Genomic DNA, 22,941 nt, shown 5'->3' with positions numbered 1-22,941 from the left:
GTCATTTTATAAAGTTGTAAGTCATTATGCGGTCATTTTATGGAATTTATTGTCCGGCTCCATGGCTAAATGGTTAGCGTACTGGCATCTGGTCACAGGGGTCCCGGGTTCGATTCCCGGCAGTGTCGGGAAGTTTAACCATAATGGGCACGGGGACTGGGTGTACGACCCGCAGGTCGCCTACGAGGGTCAAATCAAAAAGACCTGCACCTGGCCAGCCGAAGACTATTTTATACTTTTTGAGTCATTTTCTTACATGTTGAAGCATTTACGCGTGTGGTATTGGATTTCCAGGAGAGGCCAGTATTTATGTGCATTTTCGTCAAAGTAGGCCTACCTATCAAATTACATTAGGTATCCAAAATTTATGTTAGTATGACCATTCTACTTCTGAATCATCAGGTATAGTGAAAGCTCCGTGCAAGTGTCACCATCCTACTTCTGACTCATCAAGTAGAGTGAAAGGCTCCGTGCAAATGTCACTCCGTGCAAGTGTCACTCCGTGCAAGTGTTCCAACCCCGGTGCAGTGCAAGAGATAATAAATGTCAAGGACGTTGAAGCATGATTAGATTGATCAGCATTCATTTTATGCACTTGCAGGCGAAAAGCTCAGTCCAGTGGGAGTAGACATGCAGATCGGAGGTGTTGTACTATTTCTGATCGCTTGCGCGGTGTTCTTCAAGATATGGTGGTCCCGAAGACGACTCCGACAACTGGCTAGTGAGATACCTGGTCCACCAACAATACCACTTCTTGGTAACATACAGCTATTCACAGGAAAACCAGACATAATTTTTTCAAAAATACGTCACAGTGCACTCAAGTATCATGGTCAGGCCATGAGAGCCTGGTTGGGTCCATTATTGTTTGTGGGTCTTCTAAATGCTGAAGATATTGAATGCCTTATGATCAAACACAGAATAATTAATCGTGATCATTACCTCATGAAGGTGTACGCCCCAATCTTAGGAAATGGATTAATAATGTCTAGAGGAGAAGAATGGAAGAAGCAACGCAGGATCATTGCACCAACATTACACATCAAGGTTGTGGAGTCGTACACTGAGGTATTTAACAAACAAGCTAATATCTTGATCACGAAATTGAAACAACTAGCTGATGGACGAACATTTGATGTTTATGAACTACTGTCTTTATGTGCTCTCGATATGGTCTGTGAAAGTAGCATGGGCATTAATATGGATGTTCAGAAGGATGACAGCTCAAAATTGGGTAGAACTATAAACAAGCTGATACGAATGACTGCCAAACGTAGTCTGAGACCATGGCTGTCTTTGGACAGTATCTACTATTGGACAGCAATGGGCAAGGAAGAGAAAAGGAACACGAAGATGTTAAATAACATTGGCCAAATGGTGATATCAAATAAAATGAAGGAATTTCTTGGGAGTGAGTCAACTTCTGGTTCCGAAGAGGGGAAGAAGAAATCATTTCCAGTGCATTACATGAGCTCAAAAAAAGAAGAAGGATTTTCCTTTTCCGAGAAGGAGTTATGTGACGCTGTGAACAACATCATGTTCGGAGGACAAGAAACTACGTCAAGTACCATGAGCTTCACCTTAATGTTCTTAGCCCTCCACCCTCAGATCCAAGAAGAGGTCTACCAGGAGCTGAAGGATGTGTTCGCTGACGACTGGAAGCGGCCGGTGGAACCAGAGGACGTGAAACGAATGGAATATTTGGATAGAGTTATAAAGGTAAGTCCAAATATAAATCTTGTATGCTAGTGAGACTGGTGTTGATTATTGTTTTGACAGAAAGTACAACTAGGCAACCATCCCCTCTTAACACTATGTTGTTTGGGTCATCAGTCCATAGACTAGTTTGATGCAAGGTTTTCATGCTGTGCTAAACTTTTTATTTCTACGTAACTGCTATATCCTACGTCTGCTCTAATATGCTTGTCATATTCATACTTTGGGCTTCCCCTACTGTTCTTGCCTCCTACACATCCCTCGAAAACTGGCCGAACAAGTCCTGGGTGTCCTAAGTTGTGTCCTATCATGCTATCTCTCCTTCTCGTCAAATTTATCCAAACCAATCTCCTCTTACCAATTCGATTCAGTGCCTCTTCATTCATCTCATATTCAAGGGGCTGCCTGACCGAGCCGGTAAGGACGTTTGGTCGAATCCCCGTCAGGAAATCCTAAAATTTAAGAAACGTGATTTCTACTTCCGGAGGTGTAAATGACCCTGAGGTTCAATCAGCCTACACCAAAAATGAGTACCGGCTTAATTCCTGGGGGCAAAGATGGCCCGGAGTAGAGCTAACCACTCTACCCCATCAAGTGCCGAGGTTACGGATAGTGGAAGCTTTTATTTTCCACCCCTCCAAGGGCCTTCATGACCTGTACAGAGATGAATTTTCTTCTTTGCTTCATGCAACTCATGTTCAGTATTCTTTTGTAACACCACATTTCATCAGCTTCTATTCTCTTTATGCACTAGTTTTCGTCTATGATTCACTTCCATTGCCAAACTGCACACAAATATTTTCAAAATATTCTTCTAATTCTTATATTAATGTTCGAAGTTAGCAAATTTCTTTTCTTAAGAAAGGCCTTCCTTGCTTGAGCTGGCCTGCATCTTGTGTCCTCCTTACTTTTTCCATCATTAGTTATTCTTCTACCCAAGTAACAATATTCATCTACTTCCCTTAAAACTTCATTTCCTAATCTAATATTTCATGCATCACCTGACTTCATTTGACTGCACTCCATTACTTTTGTTTTGGAATTTTTAATTTTCATCTTATACTCCTCCAGGACTCTGTCCATACCATTCAGCAATTTCTAAAGGACCTTCCGCACACTCAGATAAAATAATATCATCGGCAAATCGCGGAATTTCGATTTCCTTTCCTTGGGCTGCAATACACTTTCCAAATCGTTCTTTGCTTCATTTTACCGGGACTATCAATGCACTCGGGAAACAGCGGGTTCAAATACCACATTGTCTGCCTTTCTCATGTTCATTACCACACAAGTACTTGAACCGGGAACGATACACTTACGAGAGCCGCAGACGTTTTCTTTCCGAATTCTTATAAAATCTGAGCTTTAAAAATTACGAATAACAGAATTGGTGCCTTAAAATCGCCGTTTCGTTGTTGTCCATTGTAATAATATGCAACCTTCTGCTACGAAATAAATTTGTAACTTTTCTTATCAGGAAACGGAGGCCCATTTTCAACTATTACAGTGGGAGGGGAGGGGGGGGGGGTACTTCTTAGCGTCGCTACTGGAGATATTGTACACTAGTTCAATGTTCGCGCACTCGGCCAGAGTGGAAAGACTTGCAGTGCATAGCAGAACTGAGAAGACGATTCCCATACTAACGACCCAGGCATCCCTATTCTTAAACAGGTCGTAAGGCCCAAGAAACCAAACACATAATTTAAAATATCGAGGCCCATGGCTCACTTATGACCAGGCTTAAGTCTCTCTTTTTCGGGCTTTTCCAAATTAATAACATCATACACTGAATAACTTTAAATTAGCTCTGTAAAGAGGAGTTGTTTAAGAAGCAAGACGCTCCCGACCTACCACATTAATAATAATAATAATAATAATAATAATAATAATAATAATAATAATAATAATTCAAACGTTGGTCTACCTCTGAAATGTAGTGGTTAGCGTGATTAGCTGACACCTACGGATGCCCCGGTTCGATTCCCGACTCTGGCACGAAATTAGAAATGTGGTACAAGGGCTAGAACGGGGTCCACTCAACCTCGGGAGATCAACTGAGTAGAGTTAGGTTCAATTCCCATCGCAGCAATCCTCACAGTGGTTTTCCGTGGTGGTGGTGTTGGTGGTGATTATTATTTTAAGAGGAAGTACAACTAGGCAACCATCCTCTATATAACACTAATCAGAGGGAAAATACGAAAAATGAAGGTGTCGGAAAAAGGAAGAGAACAAGAGTTGACCAAGAGAGGTCGGATAGGATAGATGAAAGTGAGGAGCCTGGCACAAGTAAGTGGAAGCAATGCCAGGACTCTGCTAAGGGCCCCGTGGTTGCCAACCCACGCTCCAAAGTTCAGAGCCCCTGAGGCCCCTTTTAGTCGCCTCTTACGACAGGCAGGGGAAACCGTGGGTGTTATTCTACAGCCCCCGCCCACAGGGGGGTTTTCCGTGGTTTCCTACTTCTCCTCCAGGCAAATGCTGGGATGGTACCTAACTTAAGGCCACGGCCGGTTCATTCCCTCTCTCCTGTCTATCCCTTCCGATCTTCTCATCTCCCCACAAGGCACCTGTTCAGCATAGCAGGCGAGGCCATCTGGGCGGGGCACAGGTCTTCCTCCCTAGTTGTATCCCCACCACCACCACCACCAAGAGTCTCACGCTCCAGGACACTGCTCTTAGGGTGGTAGAGGTAGGATCCCTAGCTGAGTCCGAGAAGAACCAACCCTGGAGGGTAAACGGATTAAGAAAGAAAGAAAGAAAGAAAGAAAGAAAGAAAGAAAGAAAGAAAGAACATTCAAACATTTCAAAATTACTAGCGATGAAGGGCTTTCTTCTCTTGCTTGAAGAACCATATTTTCTTCGAATCAAATTGCTTTCTCCCTCGTCAGTGTAGTAAAATAGAAATTTTCCGACTCATCCGTCGTTCTCCGAAAAAGACGAGTAACAGGGCACAGTTTTCACCCTGAGATTCTATTTACTCCTCCACAGCATAAAACAATCAGGCTAGTCAAAGTCAGCACACACTATAACACCTCAGTGATCAGCACTCTGCGTAGCGGGTTCATTAAACTCAGAATGATCTGACAATCCACCAGGTCGCCTGATGTGAGCCAGTTCGACGGTAGTGACCTGATAGAACAGACAAGAGTGTGATGGATGCCTTTGTATGTGACAAAATAGTGTACTGTACTTAGGTCCAATTTCTTAAACCAATGTTAAGTGTTATTACTGCTGTTAAGGAGACTTAATACTTAATTTAACAAAATGTTAATACTTGCCTTAAATTAACATGGCAGCAGCCCTGTGTTAAACCTCTTAGCAGCTGTTAAAATTTCAGAATGGTAGCAAGTTTAAGACGTAAGTTTGAAGCTTTACTCCTGTTTGAAGACTATTTTTAAACTGAAAAGGGCAAAGGACAACCCATACTACAAAAAAAAGGCTTTTTGGAGTTGTCAGAAGAAAGTTTTCTAAAAGAAACCTAATTACAAAAGCTATAATGAATAAGGTACTTCGAAGAAATTGAAAATCGATTAGAGTTTCCCACAGATTGAAACTTATCAATGTCTCCAGTGCAGCAATTGTTTATACTTCTTAGATATTACGCTTTAGAATATTTCCTTGTAATCGTGGGCGACTTACGTTCAGGAGTACAAGGCAAGAGTGCGCAGAATTCTGCAAAGAATTCCTGCTGCCGTTGCAGCATTAACAAGGCATTACATTACTTTTCCCGCAATAAAAGAACGCCCGAAAATCTTTCAAGACATATCAATTATCACAGTTCCCGGTGATGTAGGGGCCTTAGGCCCGGTTTCTTCAACGAATGTTAAGTGTTAACATTGCTGTTAGGAGACTTAACACATAATTTAACAAAATGGACGTCTCATCAAGAATTTTTAAGTCTAACAAATTGTTAATACTTGTGTTAAATCAACATGGCAGCAGCCCTGTGTTAAACCTCTTAACAGTTGCTAATATTTTATAATGGAGGCATGTAGAAGACGTAAGTTTGAACCTTTACTGCCGCATGAAGAAAATTTATAAACTGAAGAATGCAAGGGACGACCCATACTAAGAAGAACGCCTTTTTAGAGTTGTCCGAAGAAAGATATTTAATTACCAAAGCCATATTGAACAAGGTACGGTACTAGAAAAAATTGAAAATAGGTTAGAGTTTCCAACAGATTGAAACGTGAACAGTATATCCAGTGCAGCAGTTGCTTATCGTTTTTACCAGGAGAGGTCAGACACTGCATCCAATCGATTTCAACGAGCTTAATGTAGGTACCTCTTGGGGGACACTCAAGTGGTCACCGTAACCTATAATCAAGTCAACTATATGTGATAAAACACTATGTCAACACACTACAAGGAGAAACAAAAGACGCTCACTGACAAATGCTTTCAGAAATCTCACGGAAATGTCTTAGTTGTCTTTAACAATTGTTTCATAACAAATGGTGGAAATGTGTTAGTGAAACAGGGCTCTTTTAACCGAAGTATTAAATTAATAACAATTGTTAGTTAGCAAGTGATAAGTAAAATTTCACACAGAGTTGAAGAAACCGGGCCTTAGATTGCATTCATATAAGTATATATTGAATGCTGTGATATAACAGTCCTTTCTTTCACATTTCAAGCACACTCGCATTCTTTCAAAATAAATTTATACCGGTAACAACATTTGTCTCACATTCATCATAACAACGGTATTGCTGAGTCTTACTTGACATGTTTATGTCTTAGCGGCCTCTTCTAACCATAACCTATTATAATGTCAAATATGTGTCACAAAGTACTTTTCGAACGTACCACTAGGAGCGCCTTATGTAAAAGAAACAAAAAATACTCCCTACCAAACGCGTTCAGAAATCTCACGGAATCGTGTTAATTTGTCTTTAATAATTGTTTCGTAAAATGTTGGAAATGTATCCGTAAAAGTGTAAATTAATTATAATTATTAGTTACCACTTGTTAAGTAAAATTTAACATAGAGATGAAACATTACTTTTTGTTTCCAGGAGACGCTGCGAATGGTACCACCGGTGGTGGCATATACTCGAGAAATATCCGAGGAGGTGAAACTGCACACCTGTACTCTTCCGGCTGGTTGCAGTGCAGTGATATTCAGTTATTTCAATCATCGAGACCCTAAATATTTCCCAGATCCAGAGCGGTTTGATCCAGACCGCTTCTTACCTGAGAGATGTAGAGAGCGACATCCCTACAGTTACATTCCATTTGGAGTAGGACCAAGGATGTGTGTTGGCTTCAAGTACGCTGAGATTGCCATGGCTGTTGTGTTGGCCACAGTTTTGAAGAGTTACCGAGTGTTACCTGCTATGACGCAGGAGGCTCTTCTGCAGCTGGAGATAGGAATAGTCGCCAGACCAGTCTCTGGATTTAAAATAAAAATGCTTCCACGTTGATGAATCGTCATCGTTCATGCCTTTTAACTGATGATTGAAAGGGACCGCTATTAACACGGAGTGAGGTGAAGGAGGAAGGGATGCTGCAGAAAGCGCCGTGCTAGTGCAAAACCATGCTATGTGCAAATTTTTCTATTTTTTGCTTTTTTTTTACACGAATTGATATATTTAATATGATCTTAAATGAGGAAGTGCAAAAATTGCTAAATTTATATCATTAGGTCCTGAAGTGGAATAATTGGGTTTTAGATTTGAGTGGTTTCTTTTTTTAAGATTTTCAGTGCAAAACAGCGTGATCTCCAGATGCATCGGATTTTACACTGGAAGATGAAGGAAAATTCATACATATTCAGTGAAAGAGCACGATATAAGCAACTGTCGCCGGTTTGCACGGGAATTGCTTAGAATCCTTAGTAAACTTCCAACCCCTACTTCTCAATAACAGGATTTCTGCTAATATCGTACTCTTGCACTGACAAGGTGAAAGGTTGATGCTTACAAACTTTTAAATGTTTTAAACAGGGCCTGCTTTAGCAAACACAGGGCCCCTGGAACTAAAATTATATAGGGACCCTTGGCACAATTTTACTAAATGTGTATGTAAGGGATGGTACTTTTAATAAAAAAACAACATTTGTTTAAATTGATTATCTATATTAATAAAATAACATGACATGTCTTGACTGACTGACTGACTGACTGACTGACTGACTGACTGACTGACTGACTGACTGACTGACTGACTGACTGACTGACTGACTGACTGACTGACTGACTGACTGACTCACTGACTCACTGACTCACTGACTGACTGACTGACTGACTGACTGACTGACTGACTCATCATCGCTGAGCCAAAACTACTGGACATAAAGAAAATGAATTTTGGGGAGACATTTATATTACAGTGCAGATGCTCACTAAGGAAGGATTTTTGGATACATGGTCGCTAAGGGGGTGAAAAGGGGGATGAATTTTTTTAAATGTGTGTATTTCTATCTCAAAAACTTAACAGTTAAAAGCCGTGAAAATTGGTATTTGGAATCTCCTTTAAAAATGAAGAAATGCGCAATCTTTTGTTTTCAACTTGTGAGAAGACTGTTCCTCACATGTACAGTCCCATGTCGTATGTTTGTTGCAGAGATAGCTCTGCCAGTAGCCTGGTCATCTTAGCCCCAAAAGACAATGCCACAAACGTGGTTTGCAAAGAGGTTCTGGGGTGAAAGAAACTCACTTTTTCGGTGAGTTTTTACACTTTCAGGTTTTTCAGAGAATGTCTTAGTGTAGTAAGGAGGAACAATTACTTTTATCACATTACAAAATTCATAGTACTAGTACTATATATTACGTAATAACAACGAAATACATTACAGTCTTCATTTACAAATTTGTATAGCTAATCATCGTATATTTCCTTGCTTTCCGTTGAGCAAATTCATTCATTTCGTACTGTGACGCAATTGGCTTTTTTCCGTACTCAAAAGAGCATTAGAAATGGTCTCGTCTCTGGTTGAACTCCGCTTCACAGCAATGTAAAAATGGATAGTCAGAGAGATTATGAATAAGAGAACACCTAACTTAACCATGTTAAACTGTTTCTCCGCTTGATTGCAGCACAGCAAAAACGGGGGTTCCGCATTTGCTAGTGGTTTATCGAACGGTTCCGGAGAAGCAAGGATGATAAAGTGCTAGGATTTGGAAGGAAGCTTTTTTTAGTTACTTTTTATTGGCTTTACGTCTCACCGACACATGTAGGTTTTATGGAGACGATGGATAGGAATAGGTTAGGAGTGGGAAGGAACCGCCCATAGCCTGGTGTGAAAATCGGAAACCACGGAAAACCATCTTCATGGCTGCCGACAGTGGGGTTCGAACCAACGGCCCCTCCAATGCAAGCTCACAGCCGTTAGACCCTAACCGCACAGCCAACTCGTTCGGTAACTATAGTTTTTGCTGGGGTTTATGGCCGGATGCCCTTCCTAATGCCATCTGATTTTTCAATTGAATATTCCAACTCGAAATCGAGCCGGATTGGAACCTCAGTTGTCCGGGCGGAAAGCCACCACCTAAGCCACTAGGCTAATTTTCATTCAATTTTATTTAACTGTTGTCACGAAGCGCGTACACTCACACACAGATTTGTATTTAGACCTGTACATAAACTCGGCCGTTTTGGACATTCTTTTTCGCTCATTCTCAGCTTCCATTCCGACTGGCGCTGAAATACGACTTAAACAGCATCCACAATGTAACAGTCCTCTCGGAGACACCGAACACTGGATTCGATACTAATATCGGTCGTATTCAGTTATTTTTTTACAGTTCAAAACTCCCCTACGGGTGTCTTGCCCCCACAGTCGTATTTCCAATAGTAAGTCATATGTGTACCAAGTTTGGTTGAGAGCTACGTTATGCTGGAACATACACTCATTCATCCGTAATCTGGGTCATTTTGGACATTTTCTTTTTCTCACTCCCTTGCCTATGGAACTTAACTTTATCTTAGCGACATCTGGAGTTGTCACTAACTCAGCGACCCCAAAAATTATGGATTCTAGATTAATATTTGACGTTTTCTGCTATTTTTATACTTCATCCCTCTCCCTCCCCGCCCCAAAGGGGTGTGGTATGGTGAGTTTTACCCCTATAGCAATCTCTTTCCAGATAGTATGTCATATGTGTACCAATTACGGTTGACAGCTATGCTGGAACATACATTCATAATCTCGTTACTGTAGAATCCTTGAGCTGACGTTGCCATGGTTACGGCCGGTCGTTTCTCCATCCGATTCCTAGAGGAGGTACAATGTGGTACAATATTTCCATAACGATTGGATTTATGGTCTTAACGCATGGTTTTAGGGAACGTCAGGGCCCATAACTCAGAGGTCCGTGGCTCGAAACCACGCTCCGCTACCAATATATTAGGGACACGTACTACCACGTACACGATACAGTGTCACCTATACGAGGGCTACGTTATCCCCATGGTTGTAGGTTTGGCGGGAGTATCAGCTAGATTGAACAAGGGAAGGAACATGAACAAGATTACAATAAACACTTACTTTTAAAGAACACCAGAAATCCTTACCGAGATTTGTTTTTCACGTCATGAGGCTTAAAATGAGCTTTTTAGCGTCCTTGTACGACAAATCCGATATTCCGCCTATATGAACTTATCTTAATGTACCAAATGGCCTAAATTTAGGGAATAGCGAGGGCTGTTAAAATTTCTTATATAGACTGGGTTATCCGAAGTGTTCTAAAAGGTAAGTATACAAAATTTGGTTCAGATTGGTGGAACAGTAGAGATTTGTATAAGGAACAGACAGACGAACGGACAAACTGACATTCTGCTTTATATACTTAATAATAACTAGCTATATATTGAGCTCACAAATGCTTCTGGAGGGCCGGATTGCCCCAGGGTAGCGTTCGTGCTCCAGCGCTGTTCAACGTTTATATCAACGATCAACCATTACTTGAGGGAACGCAAAGTTTCATCTATGCAGATGATTGTGCTGTAATTGCCCAAGCTCATTATTTTGAAATGTTGAACAGACACTTACTAAGGCATTTACAGAATTGTCTGACTATTATAGGGAGAACCATCTGAGACCAAATCCTTTAAAACTCAGACTTGCACTTTCCACCTTAAAAGCAAGAACTCTTAATATTGCCTGGGAAGGAATTACACTAGAAGACTGCACATCTCCAAAATATCTAGGAATCACCCTCGATCATGCTCTAACTTACAGGAGGCATTGGCTGAATACCAAACAAAGAGTGGCAGCCAGAAACAACATTATAAGCAAATGGGGAGCTAACCTTACCACTGTAAGAACATTTTCCCTTGCACTCGGTTACTCTGCCGAGGAACATGCAAAACCAGTTTGGTCTCTATCTAGTCATGCCAAATTAGTAGATGTTGCTCTTAACGATACTTGTCAGATCATCACCGGGTGCTTAAAGCCCACTCCTGTTGACAAGCTTTATTGCCTTGCTGGCATTGCATCTCCTGACATCCGTAGAGAGGCAGCGGCAAAACGTGAGATGTGCAAGGTCCAAACTTCTCAAGCACATCCTTTACATGGATGTCAACCAGAAACCCCACGACTAAAATCAAGGAACATCTTCCTCAGAACCACACAGAGGCTCTTATCGGGACACCACAGCATTCCCGAGCTGATCTCTGGCGTGCAAGGTTTAACAGCCCTGGGGGATGGCTCACACCCTGTGAAAACCTTTCCGCTGGATACACAGAGAAATGGACCACATGGAGATCGCTCAATAAGTGTTACTAAATGCAGGAATGACTTGGTGAAGTGGGGTGAGTCGACGCTATGTGTGTGTGGCGAGGCGCAGACATCCTCCCACCTGCTCCAGTGTAGTCGGTGTCCTGGCATCGTGTACTCTGAAGGACCTGATTAGTGCTACACCAAATGCAATCGATGTTGCTAAATTCTGGGCGGCAAAAGTGTAAACGAACTGTCAATTCAATGTTATATTGTATCAGGTACATATTAGGCATTATTATTACAAATTAACTTCAATCATTGTAAGTGCTTCTGACATGAATAATAATAATAATTGTACCGGGAGGTACACCTCAACTCCACTCATTTAAAATAAGCGCCTTAATGAACTACTCTATCGGTGAAAAGGTGAAACTGAAACTACACGAACTTGGAACTTTAATCAGAAGATGTCACCACTGAAATATTAAGTAATTGTTTTGTTGTAAAGTTTCCTAAACTGACTGAATTTCTCCTTGTTTTGTTTTGCTATACATCGAGAAGTTTGGACATTTTTCCACAGATTACACTACCAAAAAACTATGATCATGCACTCTGGTGCAAGGAGAAAGAACTTATAACTTAAAGAAGTTTCATATTCCTAGGTTTTCCATAACTGACCTATGTTGATTTATTTTTGGGTTGGCAATACTTCCTTTTCGTTCCGTCAATTTTGAATCTAGCCAATCACGAATTTTTTTAGTCTTGAATGCTCTCGAACCTTCCCTGAGGGTTTATAAACTGCGGCTTTTCACGTTTCCTGGTCAGTTGATCACCGTCTTGATAAGTGTGTATGTGTTAAGGCAGGAGGTAATGGCCACGTAAACTTTATCTTTCTTGCTACCTCCGCGGCTTTATTCGAGGGGAAGGTCCGGATCTTTAATTATGTAACAGTGCTTTTCTAAAATGTAACTTTTCTTTTGGCTAATGTAAAAACTTCATTAAGTCTTTAACTGTTAATTGGGGATAGAGAGTGAGTTACCCTCTCGAACTCCCCTTCCTCTTTGTTTGAGGTGACTAGGTTTTCGTAACTGTGTTCTCCTGTAATGTGTTAAAGTAATTTCCATGCGAGCCACCTCAGTAGTTTGGGAATAGCCCCTGTTTCATCGGCTGAGAGCCCTATAGGTTTTAATATTTCATTATCTGGAGCACAGTGTTCGCCTCCATTCAGTTTGTGTTCGGGCCGTTTATTAATCCTGTTCTTTTTTCGCAAAGGCCCTGTAGGTTGGATACGAAATACCTCTGTGTAATAATATTTCAATGTGTAAATACTGCCTTGAGAGGTCAGAGATTGTCAGATTTTCATGTAATGTTGCCTTGAGCGGGTTGTAAGAAACTGAGAGCCTGTTAGCTCTTTTCAAGGTTTTTGGAATAGTAAAGAGTGCCTCTGGGAGGCTTGATATTGTATTTAGGGAGCAAGTGCTCTTGAATTTTGGGATTTCTGTCCTTGAATAAATGATTCCTTAGCTTGAATTAAAGTTTTGGTAAACTGGATCCGGTATCTCTGGAATTGTAAAACTAGGGGCTTGAAGCCCAGAATTTGTAAAAATCACTAATCTTGGATTTTCCTCGTCTTGTTTCAAGATTGTCATTGTACCTGATGTTTCATTGTTATGAAAAATTGTTAAGTTTGAAGTTCTATAAGAAATATAACCTTCAGTTCAAGTTTTAAATTAAATTTCATATTGTAGATAGATCCATTCACCCCGGCACCTACTTTAACCTCTTTGTGCTCCACGAGTATCCCCGTAACAACAACAACAACAACAATAATAATAATAATAATAATAATAATAATAATAATAATAATAATAATAATAGCTATATTACCCGGCGCTACCCGGGCACTTTATTGATTGTTTACTTTTGGGTGTGTTATTACGTGTTAATTATGTGTGAAGCGAATTTTTGTAGAATTTCGTTATTGTGACGTTGGCTGATACTTCAAGATTTTTCCACCCTCTTCCAGAGAGGTGCACTCACATAAATCAGTAATCTGGGCCATTTTGGACTTTTTTCACCACTTCTCACCCGGCATGCCGATGGGGCTTAACATGGACTTCAACGACATGTGGGGTGTCACTGTTTATCTCAGCGACCGCGAAACTTAGAGATTCGACAATATTTGCGATTATGTTTTATGCCACACCCTCCCCACCTCCACACATAGGGGTGGTTTACCCCCACAGTGCTTTTTTCCAGACAGTCATATGTGTAGCAGAATCTCTCCTTGGTCTAGCCTACATTTACGCCCATGCCTACTTCGAACCGCAGGCCTGTATTCTACTGTAGAACCCTTGAGCTGACGTTGCCATCGTTAAGGCTGGTCTTTTCTTGATCCGATTCCTAGAGCGGTGTAGTGTGATGGGAATATCTCCATAACGGTTCGTATTCGGCAATTAAAACATGGTGTTTGGGGCACGTAGATCCTTACCCAGTTTTTCTTCGCGTCGTGAGGCTTAAAATGAGTTTTGCCTCGTCCTGGTGTGACAAATTCGATATTTCGCCTATAATGGCATATGTTAATGTGCCAAAAGGCCTAAATCTAGGAAATGGAGAGAGCTGTTAACATTTCTTGTAGATGGGGTTAACCGCAGGGTCCTGAAAAGTAAAAAAAAAGAAAAATCGAAGTCATCTCCGTACAGACCATGAAGGCCTTTGGAGGGGTGGAAGGTAAAGGCTTCCACAATCCTTAACCTCGGCACTTGATGGGGTAGAGTGGTTAACTCCACGCCCGGCCGCCTTAGCCCCCAGGAATTAACCTCGTACTCATTTCTGCTGTAGGCAGAGTGAACCTCAGGGCCATATGCACCTCCGGAAATGGAAATCACGCTTCTTAAATGTTACGACTTACTGGCGGGGATTCAAACCCCCGTCCTTTCGGGCGAACCGAGCACGCCTTTACCGCCTCGGCCAGGCATCCCCTGGTCCTGAAAGGTAAGTATACAAAATTTGGTTCAGATTTGTGGAACGGTATGGATTTGTATAAGGAACAGGCAGACGGACAGACATTCTGCTTTAAATATATAGATAGATATATATAGATGTTATCTACTTATTTTTTATTTATTTGGTTTCTAATGCTTGGTGTAGAGGATAAAAAGCCTTCTGTTACTTTAAATCAAGGTCAACATCTGTATGAAAATGATACAATTAAAGTAAGTAGGAAATGATTTTCGGAACTAACCCAGAAACTTCGAAATTAATAACAGTAATGACAAAAATTATAACAATCGTACTCATAATTTTAAGAGCAATAATAGTCACAATTAAATTATATTTTTAGGTGAGAATTTCTTACACTGATTTGTGTATGACGAGTCCGATGTCCGGCTCTGTATATTACTCGTCTGGTCTGGAGTTCCAGAACCACACAGCACCTACTGTGAAAGAGTGGGAGTGGGGGTGGTGAAGGTGTTTCTGTGAAGGGAACGGATGTTGAGTTGATGAGTCTCTGAGAGCTTGGTAATGATGGCTGCCAGGCAGACGTACTCTTTAGAATCAGTGATGGGAAGAGTACAAGAAAAAAGTAGTCAGTAAAATTACTGTACAGAATGCTAGTCTACAATATCACTTCTTTATTTAGCTTGGGGCTGGAACAATACAAAAGTTTGCAAGGAAAAGGAATATATTACTTCATTTTGTGTGTTTGTTTAGCATGGATGCATTAAGTGGCTATCATCACTACGTGAGAATGAACATAATACCTCGGTATTTTCGAAACAACTTTTATCACATTACCTTATTTTAGTTAATGAATTTTTGCGTTTGATATGATTTTACATTTACTTTGCAAATAAATTTCTTGGTTCTTAAGGGGAGGAGGACGATATCATGGGGAAAATTATATAAAAATAGATAAGATTTGAATTAGAATATCTTACTCCATTTTTGAAATATAACTTCAAAACTCTCAGAAAAGGTAAACTTTTACTTCTTCTTAACTTTCAGCATCTTAAAAGTTTGAAATGTTACTAGAAATAGTGTTATTCTATATTTTTTAAAATATTTTTTAGTGTGCAGCCCAAATTTCAGGTACACTTTTCTAGGTAATAACTGTACTTCAGGAAGTAAAATTTACGAATCATACCTAATAGGCTCGGGGTGTGATAATAGACTCCAGTTAGAACAAAAATTATTCTCACTTTTTATTTTCAGATAGTTTAAATTTCTGATCATGAAAATGACATTTTTTTCAAAAATTAAGCCTTATCTGTCACTAAGGAATAAATTTGTTATTTTTTAAGTCTAACTTACAAATAACAGTACACATAAATAAAAATTTTAAATTCAGCTCTGAATATTTAATAGTTCCTTAGTAAAGTGTACCTGAAATTTGGAATGAATATTAAGCGTTAAATTGTACTGTATTTAAAAAATGTAGAGTAATTCTGTTTTCTAGTAATATTAAGGATTTTTAAAATGCTAACGGTTAATAAAAAGTACAAATTTACCTGTTCTGACAGTTTTTAATTTCTATTGCAAAAATGAAGTAAGATACTCTAGTTCAAATCTTACCTATTTTTATGTCACTTTTCCCTGTAATGTCATCCACCTTCCCTTAAAATTCCTATCGCCAATCTTCGACGTCTTAAGGTGGAAAGTACATCTTGACATTTACTGAAAAGACGCCGTAAATGGGCACTTGAGATATCCATTTCCAAAGGGTTCCTTGCCCACCTATATGAAAAATGCATTTTATTGAATCAATGGCTGCGTCTATGCATCATCTACTGATTGATACTTGTCTTACAGGACCAAAGCGGCCCAAAATCATCGAAAATTGCATTTGAATATCCTATGCAGTTCCAAGGTGACCCTTGTCCTATGACAGAAATCCAATATGGCAGACATAATAATATACAGTAACAAACGGTTGCTTGTCCCGTTGCGAGGGTAAGCAAGCTGCACTACTGAGTTCCAAAGTGACCCTTGTCCATGTGTTTGATATCCTATTACCATACTTTATTATAAATGGAATTATTAACTATTTGCTTTATTTCTATGAATAATACGTGTTTTCCAGTTGGCAGCATTGCTTTCGTAGATAAATAAAATCAAAGCATTCTATATTCAACGAACAGGAAGCCTGTAATGTCTATGTGAATTATTGGTTCGAATTAGGTGAGTAATTGCAATGTGCTTATGCGTTTTATACTTCATTCATTATTTAGTGTACTTTATTGGGTTCATAACGAGAATTCTGGTTTTACAATGTAAGTCAATATTAATTGCAGACATGATGCAAGAATCAACACGCAGTGAAAATGAGGTTAGGCGAGAAGGAACAGTGACACCGTGTCCTAAAGGAAAGGCCAGAAAAAAAAGATCGAAATACAATGTTATGGAAGAAGAATGTGCAAAAAAGAACTCTTTACTCCTCAAAGTGCCTCCCGAAAATTCCAGATTGCCAACACAAGGACTGCAAGGATATCCACTCCACTCCAGGACTGATGAAGGATGTTGCTGATTCAGCTGAATAATTGTGGATATGTTGGTTTCTAAACAGCAATATAATCTATTTTCAAGTTTTATGAATAAATTACCTAATATTACACCAAGAATAATTGTTATTCTTATCGTTAAAACAGTAATTTTAATTCATACAAAAACAAAGTCTCCCTTGTCCACTTCATACTGTTCCAATATGGCCCTTGTCCTTCTTGCAGTTCCAAATGGCACCTTGTCCAAGTTATATTTTTTATTTTACGAAGAATCGTTGGGTTCTATAAGCTGTGATCCCTCCAAAAGGCTTCCATGATCAAGAGTAAAAGGTGTGCAAAATATTATGAGCATACAATAACCAGTATGTCTGAAAAACATTTTTCGCGTTTTCCCAACAATTTCATTTCTTGGACAAGGAACCCTTTGGAAATGGACGCCTCACTTGAAGGATTACCTCTGTTTAATTTCAGGAACATCTTTAGAATGTCTTTGGAAATACTGGGGAGGTAGGATAGTATGTCATCTAGAACTGGTAAAGCTACTGGTTCTGCTGCAGCAGAACTAAAATAGTTATCTTCACCAACATTTCTTTTTTCACATTTCTACTTCCGTGCGATGTTCTTCAATTACTAGAATGTAACGATCACAGTTTTATTTCAACAATTAAATTCTACATGTAAAAATACTTTTTGTTAAAATCATAACGATTACAAGTAAAAATTACTAAGAATGCAGTCGTTACAAGTAATTTTTACTTTTATTCAGTTACTTCCCAACTCTGCTTAGAATGTTGTGTGTTTGACACAGGGCATGAAGTTGCCTTTTCGCCTGCAGGTTTGGCACTTAAAGTTTGTTAATATATGTAGTGCATTTACATGAAGAATTCAAATCGATTTAAGTACACTTTCCGCACTAAAAAGGTGACGTAAACTGGAACTCACCCCGGAATGAGTCTTAAGGTCGATACGGTAAAATCTGGGATTGTATCGTACTCGGTTTGAATTGTGTTCCATGTAAAGGCGGATCACACTGAGATCGTATTGAAAAGGAATGCGCGTACACTCCATGTTTGTTTTGTCGAAAATAATTTCTTATGGAAAGTCTCTGGTAAGACCCCAACTAGGGTATGGTTCCAGTGTACGGCACCCGCACCAGGATTACTTGATTCGAGAACAGGAAAAAATCCAAAGAAAAACAGCTCTATTTGTTCTGGGTGATTTCCGACAAAGAAGTAGCGTTACGAAAATGTTGCAAATTTTGGGCAGGGCAAACTTGGGGGAAAGGAGCGAGCTGTGCTACTAAGGTAAGAGTGAGAGCATTCCTGATTAGAGGCTATAAGCCACACTATAATTCACTTGGTCATTGTAAGGTGTAGAATGTAATGTAAGTACTTCCTCTTAAATGTATCGAAATGTGTTTCCATGCCTGCGAAATGTAAGTTAATGTGCAAAGTCCATACTAGGATCTCCTCCGCCAGCTCACGAGCGCCCACAACATGGTGGTACGGCCATGAACATCTGCTCCCCAGTCACACACTACTGCACAGCTTGGTTCGAACTCATTCCGAAAGGTGTGTACGTCATCATGGCGAATATGAGACAATCATATAGCCAAAAGAAACATATTTCTCTTTAAAAAAAGTACAAATGTCGTGGTCATGAGAGGTTCATTGTATTTTTGTCGTATACAAGAGGCAATAACCAATTTCATATTATGAAACATTTTCGTTTTCTCATTATCACTGTGAATGACAGAAAGAATAGGGATTATATATACATAGATTCTGCACAGGACAACATCTCCCTTTATGCAGTTTCAGTGAAGTTAAGGATATCTATTTTATCATTAATAGTACCAATAACATTCTTTTACAAATCATGGAGGATTATTAACTATAATTAGTTTTGAAACGTGTGTGCATTTACGTATTTCAGAAGTCTGACTTTTGAAAACAATACATATAAGGCTGGTACGCTTAGGGTTTCACAAACAGACCCGAAAATATTTTATAATATAATTGAACAATTGCTTGTTTACAGCTCTTAATGTGGCTGTTTATGAGCGGTCAGAATATCCACATGCTTGGATAAATGATCAGCGTAGTGGCTTTCCATTCAGAAGGCCGCAGGTTCGATTCCCGACCAGGTTGATGATTTTATTACTAAATCTCCAACATTCTGCTGCTAGGATGACCCATTTTGATGACCTCCACCTCGAGGGCGACCGCAAGACGCATGTGTTATCCATCGGTGTTAGATACTTGTAGAAGTCCTGATATACTGAAAGAATGAACTGAAGCCGAGACATCAGTTCATCAATGTTTGCAATTACCATAACTGAGGTGCTCTTGTTATCCAAGAAATAATCCCCGATGTTTGTACGGAACACATGTTATCGTCTTACAATCACACAGACAAAATCTCAGGGGCTGGCATGCCCCGTTTTCTTTCTGTTTCAGGTGACTTACCTCGTTTCTTTTTCCTGAAGAAATTTGTGTATGAGCGAAATTTTTGGATTTGTTTGATATCATTGGCATTCTGAGCATTAAGCACACTTGTACTTTGTTCGCTACACCTGAAACTTCAATATCTCACTTTGTTTCAAACAATTATTTTGTACGAGAAGCAATGACAGTATTACGTTTTGCAATTACAAATTTGTTTTCTAGGTTTCATGAAAAAATATTACCTGGTCTTTTCCTTGTACCCTTCAAATATATTCTCGTTGGCCTTGGTATCTAAGAAGCAAGATACATCTGTACATGAGTCTAGTATTGATGTATGGGTGTGACATGGTCAACTTCCAGTACTCTTGTAGGGAGAATTTATACATTTGGGAGGAAAGTGCTGAGGAATATCTACGATCCAACATTAAACGCAGGGGCTGGAAGACTGGAAGGAAAACAGAAAAAAAAAATCGACGTGTTTTGGCGGCCGAATATCAGAAAGATGATAGGAGAGAAAGTCTTCAGTGGTCATGGCATGTCCGAAGAGCAGAGGGAACCCTCCCAAACCGAGTGCTTCTTCTGGAAAAAAGATACATGAGCTCTCAGTATAACAAGAGTACCTCAGTTAAGGAAATTGCAAAAGTTGATGACTTTATTATTCCTTGCTACAGTTCATTCTTTCAGTGTATCATAACTTCTACAAGAATCTAACACCGACTAAGAGCACATGTGTCTGGAAAAAAACCAAGAGGACGTCCTGATACGACGCGGAAGAATCGCGTAATGGCGATGTTGCCAAAGCGAAAGGTCGATGAAGATGGCCAACATCTGTGATCAGTTCTTGCGATTGTGACTGTCAATGCCTGAAAAATATTTCTTCTCTTATGTACCTTGTCGTTCTGTTTAGGATAATAAATGATAATGATGAATGAACTTTGATGTTAATATTTAGCGGCTGGTCATAAATTAATTGAAAGTATTCGAACAGGCCACTATTGTCGCAGCAAGGTACCTAGTTTTATTTGTTGAGGTACAGGGTCATACTCACGTCAGTACATAGTAAATTATAGTTACTTTATAGATCCAGGTGATTTTTAATGTAAATACCATAAGATCAAAACCTATTCTACCATGGTTCCTAAGACGTCTCAGCCAGTTCTTTTCACCCTTTAATGCATTGGCACATTTTTGTTTCTTTTATAGACATCTCACCCCAAACGTTTCTCCCTGCAAACGTCACATATGTGCTTCATCCACTGATTTACTTACACGAAGTTATTTGTACATTTAATTCTTTGACATTTGAAATTGCTCTTGCTGTCCATAATTAGTTGCATCCTGTCGAGAATGTGATTAAAGACCTTGAAAAGTTTAGGTAGTCCAAGACATGACCTATCACCTTGAAAATACTGAACATATTAGTAACGTTAAATTATTTCCTGCGTTGTTCCTCTTTGACTTTCCCTGCCACAGCTTAATCAGACGTGTCATCAATGTCATCTTGCTTGATATGGCATGGTAGAATGTGGAATGTTCTCGCTTACTTCGCACTGGGATCTGGTATGTCAGCTCTCCGTTACGTTGTACTTTCTCTGTATACCGTGCTGTGTAGGGTAGACAAATGAGAACAGTAGGGAAGTTCTTCAGCAAGTTTACGTGTCCCCTCTGCGCGCATGCGTGCCAAGTTAGTGCACGGTTGTATGTGCACTCAAAGTAGTCTGCAAAGCCGTTCACACCATCTGGTATCTCATTTTGCGTCCAAAATGCCTCTAATCTTTCGGAGGGATGAAGATGGTGAAAGACTGAAATAAATGAGGGTGAAAATTCCGGGGTGATGATTCCAGTGTGAAGGTGCTTTTTTACAATTATTCCTAGGTTGAAAAGGATGGGACGAAACATCCCAGAACCATTACAGTTTATATTAATATAAAATTAAAGACATTACTTTCGCCCTGCTGTGTCAGTTGTTTGAAATTGTGTCCCTTTCCGTGGCAACATTTTAATCAGAAATTCTGTTTCTGGCCTCAGAAATACTCCAACCTCTAGTTTCTGAAGATCTTCGTAAGGGACAACAGGCAGCACCCGGTACTTCCTCAACACTGTTGCTAACACAATAGGCATCACCATCTCGGCGTACTTGAAACCAACACATATTCTAGGTCCCGCTCCAAACGGTATGTAGCTGTATGGATGTCGATCAATCGATCGTTCAGGCAGGAACCGATCTGGGTCAAATCGTTCAGGATCTGGAAAGTAGCGAGGATCTCGGTGGACGAAGTAGTTAATTATCATGCATGAACTACCTGCTGGGAGCGTGCAGGTCTTGAGTTCGATGTCCTCGTCGACGTCCCGAGGAATTATCTCCACTACGGGGAATAAACGCATGGTTTCCTGAAACAGTAACAAGAAGAGACATAAATACTCCCATTATTTCTTCTGTGTTTTAACGATTTGTTTTTTGGTGGGACTTTGAAGTACCGTCTCTTAGAACAGTACGTTGAATTCTGACGGTACTTTGCAGTAACCTAATGAAGACATTGGAAAACTTTAGCTGGCGTGATTCAAGTGTATGACACTCCTGACATCTCATGTGCGACCCAAACATGCATCTGCTTGCCAGGCATATAAGGTTTAGTTCGTTTCGTCCAAAATTTTAGAAATCACACTAATACGCTTACACATGTAGCCCACAACCTCCCTAGAAGATATTATAGAAAACTTTCAACTGCTTTTCAACATTCATCAGACGAAAGAAATGTTATAGTCGCTGGGTTATGAACATATAATGAGCCAAATCACAGTGAAATTAGGAGGCCAAAACCAACACCGAGAACCAACGATATTAAAATAAAATTGAGGTAAATCGACATAGAAAAAGTAAAGGAACCGCAGAGATCATCGAAGCATAGTGACTGATAGGTGGGGGGGCCTCATAAACGAAACGATTGTTACCATAACAAATATCTTTCAACAGGACGCCTTCCGAACCAGGAAAATGAAAAGCCCAAAGCAGGTTCGACATTAAATGATAAATTGAAGGAAAGGAAACACCCCTACCATTACAAAAAGCGAGGGAAACAGAAACTCAACGGGCACTACCGACCTACGCACAACATAAAAGGGATACAACCAGAGGCTAACATCGAGCCAACATGGAACTAGTAGTACAAAAATTAAGATATTCAAAAATGAACATCTTCAAAGCGCTATGGAGAAAGAAAACGCAAAATGCAACGGAAATTCTGATTAAAAGATGGAAGGAACACTTCAGCATTTTGTTAAACGAAGAAAATAATCGATCTACTCCTTCAACCAACACCTCCTATATAATAAGGCCTAACAACAGCGTGGTGATGTCACGCTAAGGAGGCGATGGTAATGCAGAGAAACGCGGAACATGGTTAAACACAGACATGATTTTAATATTTTTTGCCAATGGAATATTTATTTACTAACAAATAGCGTTTCAAATTTAAAGGATATTGAATTATACTGTCGTTATTACCGTATTTTAGTGAAAAAGAAAAAAAAAGCAAACAGTTGTAAAACATGACAGCATTTTGCAATGTTAACTTAGGCCGAATTGCTAACAGCACAACAGAATGTTACAAACATA

General features: G+C 39.7%; 2 protein-coding genes across 2 annotated transcripts in view; one reads left to right on the top strand and one right to left on the bottom strand.

Annotated features, from left to right (window-relative positions):
• The first annotated feature begins 631 nt into the window (after positions 1-631).
• LOC136883207 (cytochrome P450 4V2) lies at positions 632-8,346 on the top strand. The gene is made up of 2 exons (XM_067155404.2): positions 632-1,719; positions 6,732-8,346. The coding sequence occupies exons 1-2, from the start codon at positions 841-843 to the stop codon at positions 7,137-7,139; spliced, it is 1,287 nt and encodes a 428-aa protein (XP_067011505.2). The 5' UTR covers positions 632-840; the 3' UTR covers positions 7,140-8,346.
• Positions 8,347-16,928: 8,582 nt separating this feature from the next.
• Positions 16,929-22,941, bottom strand: part of LOC136883132 (cytochrome P450 4C1-like) — a 105,112-nt gene continuing 99,099 nt past the window's right edge. Inside the window, exon 2 of the mRNA XM_068229703.1 lies at positions 16,929-21,716. Coding sequence (XP_068085804.1) covers positions 21,267-21,716 — 450 coding nt within the window. The 3' untranslated portion in view covers positions 16,929-21,266. The remainder of the gene's footprint in view (positions 21,717-22,941) is intronic.

The sequence above is a fragment of the Anabrus simplex genome, chromosome 11 (genome assembly GCF_040414725.1).
Source record: "Anabrus simplex isolate iqAnaSimp1 chromosome 11, ASM4041472v1, whole genome shotgun sequence".
NCBI lineage: Eukaryota > Metazoa > Arthropoda > Insecta > Orthoptera > Tettigoniidae > Anabrus > Anabrus simplex.
The sequence above is the reverse complement of the archived record's forward strand: the minus strand, read 5'-3'. Positions and strand labels throughout refer to the sequence as shown.

Coding starts and splice junctions, on each gene's coding strand:
- LOC136883207 (XM_067155404.2), top strand. CDS start 841: ATGAGAGCCTGGTTGGGTCCATTATTGTTTGTGGGTCTTCTAAATGCT. Junction 1,720..6,731: donor ATTTGGATAGAGTTATAAAG/GTAAGTCCAAAT, acceptor TTTTGTTTCCAG/GAGACGCTGCGAATGGTACC.